The following is a 4,543-nucleotide window of genomic DNA, read 5'->3' as shown; positions in this document are numbered from 1 at the left end:
CAGAAGCTATCATCAATCATCAATTCAATCAAGCAACATGGAGAAGTGAACTCCTTTAATTGATAAATGATTAGCGTTGGTTGTCAGGCCCACCAGCCACCCCCTCTGATACGACCCTCTCACAGAATTTATTAATTTATTTAAAGTCCCCATGTTCTCTTACCCTAATGGAGCAAGCAAGCCTTTGCGCTCTGCCCTGAGGGGCCTCTGCACTCTGCACTGAGGAGCTGGACTTGAGCATCAGAGAACAGGAAAGAATAAAAGTCTCCAGGCAGCGCTCCTCGAGCCCTTAAGCTGCACATTCCTTTGGGAAGGTGGGCCACACCTGTGATCTGCCTTGCAAAGAGTCACAGAGAACCAGTCGGAACCAGTCAGAGGAGTCAGGCGCTCAGGACAGGAGTGATAGGCAGTTCACATAAGACACACAATTATATATTATCACATATTGTGCAGTTGTTTTAATATGTGTTTGTGAGATTTTCACAGTTCAGTTTTTACAATGAGATGCTGTTATGAACTTTTAACTGAAAAAAAAAGGTTTCATCAAGCCTCAGACAACGGCATTGTTGTCTTTCATTATTTGCTTACAAAAAGTAACACAGAACATTTTGTAATTTTTGAACGCCACAAATTGAACGGCACATTTGTTGTTAAGATGTTTTTATTGTCAAACACAGCTTTTGTTCTGGTCAAGATTCTTTGTTCAATTCCACTGACCAAATATTCCCAAATGGTCACGATATAGCCAACATTATGCACTACCTCCAGAAGAGGTAAGGCCTTATTCATAGTCTACGCAAGCTACATGAATGCACCCAGCTATGCAAGGAGGGTTTGGCAACCATTTAAGAGTTTGTTTCCAAAACGCTATATCTCAATTTTTTAAAACATTAATAACTCATGTTATTTAATTGCATATTTCAGGTACTATCAATAAAATTGCAGTTGTGTTGCTTTGATTTAATAAATATCAATCAAATAACAATAACCCAATTACAATTCTACTGAAATTACTTAGAAAACAATATTTAATGATAAAATGGAGGATATAGCGTTTTGGAACCAAATTCTTCCTTTGCATAATCTGTTGTCCAATGAGACACTTCAGCTTTGCATTGTCAACGGCATCTGCGTTGCTTGTGTAGAGTATGAACCAGCCCTGAACGTCCTTTTGGGGTCCTAGCTGGAGAGACCTGAGAGAGGCCGAGCCTGGGATGGGGGGTGGGGGGGGGCGGGGAATGGGGTGGCTGTTGTCCTACTCCTCGGGGGCGGGGGGGTCGTAGCCCAGGCGGCTGGCAGAGGGGAAGTGGGCCCAGAAGGTCCTGGCGAGGTCCTCGATCTTGTCGTAACCGGCGTGGGAGCGCAGCTCCTCCACCCAGCCGAAGAAGTCGGAGGAGGTCAGGGCCCAGTTGGGCATGCGATGGGTCTCACGCACACCTGCTCACAGCCAATCAGAGAGGAGGGGGAGACATATGGTGACCAATCCCATGGATGTATTTTCTAAGCTGTCTATTAGTTTGGTTGTATTTCCTAGGAATTCTCTCCCTTTATTATGCATTTTAAGCACATTGATAATGCATTATATTGTGGTACTGAGTAGTAAGCACCATGTGTAATGCATCACAAAACAAACTGTGGCAGTTTCCTGTTTGCAATGATGTTTAAATTCAATGGAAACACTTAATACACTTACTTAACTTTCTTACAAGTACTTTATGCAGGCTTTGAGTAAAGCGATATTAGAGGTTACAGAAGTTCATGCAAAGATAAACCCTCAAATCAATTAAAGTCTGCAAAACACGTTATACACATTATATCTTATGAAGTTATAAATGCAATCATTATTCATGTTACAGGGTTCCTAAACATTCCTAAACATCCCAACACATAGTCTGAGACACACATCAAGGTTAATTGCCCTTTCCAATATATAAAACATATAAAAGTTCATGACTCAATCAAATAAACTTCCAAAGGCCTGGATTTATTTTCCTCCAATTCACACAACTTTCACAACTTTCGAGGATTTCAAGGAACTGTGAGAACTCTGAAATGTCCACATCCACTGGGACTTTCATGCCCTTTGAAGTCTTTAAAGAATGTGAAGGTTTGTTTTGTTAGTGAAAATCTTTACATGGTTTTGAAAATTGGCACTTGTACTATATCCTGAGAGTCCATGAAGGACACAATGATGAATGTCCGAACTCCAAAGCTTTCGCGTGATGGTGAGAGGGGGAACACGGCAGAATGAAAACAGAAAGGTACATGCAGTTTTTATTTCCCTCTACTCATGTTATAGCCACCCCCCACCCACAGACACAGGCACCCTCCAGCAGACCCAGGCCGACCAATTCTACATGCTGTGAGTGAAAGTAAATGTCAAGAATCACTCACCTGAATCCTCGCTGCACTTTACTTCTGCAGAGACAATTGTAAGAGGGGGGGGTGGTGGTGGTGGTTAAAGACTAATGATCCTTTGGACATTGTGGTCAACATGTTACCCATCATTTCAATTCAATGGAAGCACAAATGCAACAATCAGCATCATCACTTCTGCCCAGGCCACACATTACATGGGTTGACCTCTAAAATAAAATAAAAATGTTTTATTCACGTTTACTCTTTTCTCTGAGGTTTAATGAGCCTGTCAGACCCTAAACCCAACTTTTAGTCCACAGCTACCTTCTTACACAGATCCATTGACAAAATGCATTTGCATAAAGGCAGAGGAAGAAGACTTCAGCGTGAGCTTGGCAGTTGACCTTTAGTGCAGGCATCTCCACCCAGAGCCAGTAGTGACGGTAATGCAGAAAATATAACAGGACATAAAATCTAAACCTCAGCAGCAGAGCACACAGCAGCAACAGTGAGGAACCGTGTACGGTTATATGGAGCTCGTGTTCCAACAGAACCGTGTCCGAATATGTGGAGCTCGTGCTCCAACAGAACCGTGTACGGTTATGTGGAGCTTGTGTTCCAACAGAACACACAACATTTTGAACACTGGCTTGACTTGACCACAAAAGGCTTGTTATTTATATATACTATACTGTTCAAAAGGACCAGTTTGGTCATGGTATTTGCGCTCATCTCCTGTTTCACCATAACAAGTGGCAAAATAATTGTAGTATTCACAACAAGAATTTTCACAACAGGATTTTTTTTTTTTTTTAAATTCGTAACATCTGTCTGGCTTACCTGCCATCCAGAGGTATCCCAGCAGAAATGTGCAGAGCAGCAGGCCAAGACGAGGCATGATGATCTCTCTGACAAACTACAACTGTCCAGGAGAGACAACTCCATCACCAAAACACATCAACAACGTGTATGATGTCAAGCACACAAATAAAAACACCATTCCAGTAAAACCCACAGTAGACACAAAACGAAGCAAAAAAGCCTTAATATGTTAAAACATGCAGCGATGCATCAGTTACCCAGTGCAATAAACACACAGAGGTCTTACACACAGAGGCGTTTGGCTCTCCTGTTGGCAGTCGCTGAGCCGGAGACGTGTTGTGCAGTCTGTGCTCCTCTCTGGGCTGAGCAGGTGTGTGTGTGTGTGTGTGTGTGTGCGCATGTGTCTGTACAGTATGTATGGCTCAGGCTGTGTTTGCCTTTCACATGGACGCTTCATGCGTTGGCTCCCATCTCTCTGGCTTTACGGTCTCATTCCAATGTCCACTCAACTTCTCACACCTCCTCAAGGGCATACCAGTGTTCTCAAAGAGCACCTTTGAGGAACAGAGACCTTAAGGGGTTTCAGGAGGGAATGTGAGGTCTGGCTGGGGCATGGGAACCTATAGCACATGTGGAACCTCCCATTCCCATCTTCTCCCTTCAGAGTAGACACAAACCATACAGAAAACTGTCTGGAAATGTTCAGGGTGCTATACAACACGAAGTGAATTAATAGACTACCAATACTGATACAGTATATATAATCTACACACTCACATAACTTTTAAACCTGTAAGTATTGTCATGGGAAGGTGACAGCCAGAGTGCATAGAGGTTTGGGTCAGAGGACTCAGCCTGTCAAAGGGATATTTGCATGGGACATCTTCAGTCAGTAAACAAAACACACAATGCACCTTGCAGGACTTCAGAGCTGGGTTTGAGAAAGAGTGGGAATTATGGTGATGCATGGGTGAATACATACCCAAGTTGACACGCTAATTTCTCCATTCCTGAGACATACACAAGTAGTGCGTGGCATTCTTACTGTAATAAAGGACAATCAGTGTGTCACATTAAATATAAAGAAAGTAACAAAAACAAAAAAACAAAAACATTATATACAAGAATAGCAAACAAGTCTGTGAAGGCCTCTTGTAATATTGCACACATACCATTACACTCAAAAACAAAACCTTCACCATCAGCACACATCTTCCACCAACACTCCCCCCCAGATGAGAACACTGTGACAGGACCTCCAGAGGCTCTCTTTCCCAGCACAGGAACCATAACGTCCCCCCATCGGCCTCATCTCCTGGGCAGACAGTGTGACTACGCCTGGATTAAGCCTTCATCATCCGGG

At 43.0% G+C, this 4,543-nt stretch overlaps 1 protein-coding gene across 3 annotated transcripts; it reads right to left on the bottom strand.

Moving 5' to 3' along the window:
* Positions 1-1,007: 1,007 nt before the first annotated feature.
* Positions 1,008-3,684, bottom strand: otos2 (otospiralin 2). 3 transcript variants are annotated; one of them, XM_042079984.1, is made up of 4 exons: positions 3,438-3,684; positions 3,199-3,280; positions 2,395-2,418; positions 1,008-1,437 (listed from the first exon to the last, which is right to left on the bottom strand). In XM_042079984.1, the coding sequence occupies exons 2-4, from the start codon at positions 3,254-3,256 to the stop codon at positions 1,256-1,258; spliced, it is 264 nt and encodes an 87-aa protein (XP_041935918.1). In that variant the 5' UTR covers positions 3,257-3,280; positions 3,438-3,684; the 3' UTR covers positions 1,008-1,255. The 3 variants fall into 3 exon arrangements, with proteins under 3 accessions (XP_041935918.1, XP_041935917.1, XP_041935916.1); XM_042079983.1 differs by having other exon boundaries at positions 3,471-3,682; XM_042079982.1 differs by having other exon boundaries at positions 3,467-3,678.
* Between the last annotated feature and the right edge of the window lie 859 nt (positions 3,685-4,543).

Source organism: Alosa sapidissima, chromosome 23, assembly GCF_018492685.1.
Source record: "Alosa sapidissima isolate fAloSap1 chromosome 23, fAloSap1.pri, whole genome shotgun sequence".
In the NCBI taxonomy this organism is placed as follows: Eukaryota; Metazoa; Chordata; class Actinopteri; order Clupeiformes; family Clupeidae; genus Alosa; species Alosa sapidissima.
Note: the sequence above shows the minus strand (reverse complement) of the source record. Positions and strands in the feature narration are given on the sequence as shown.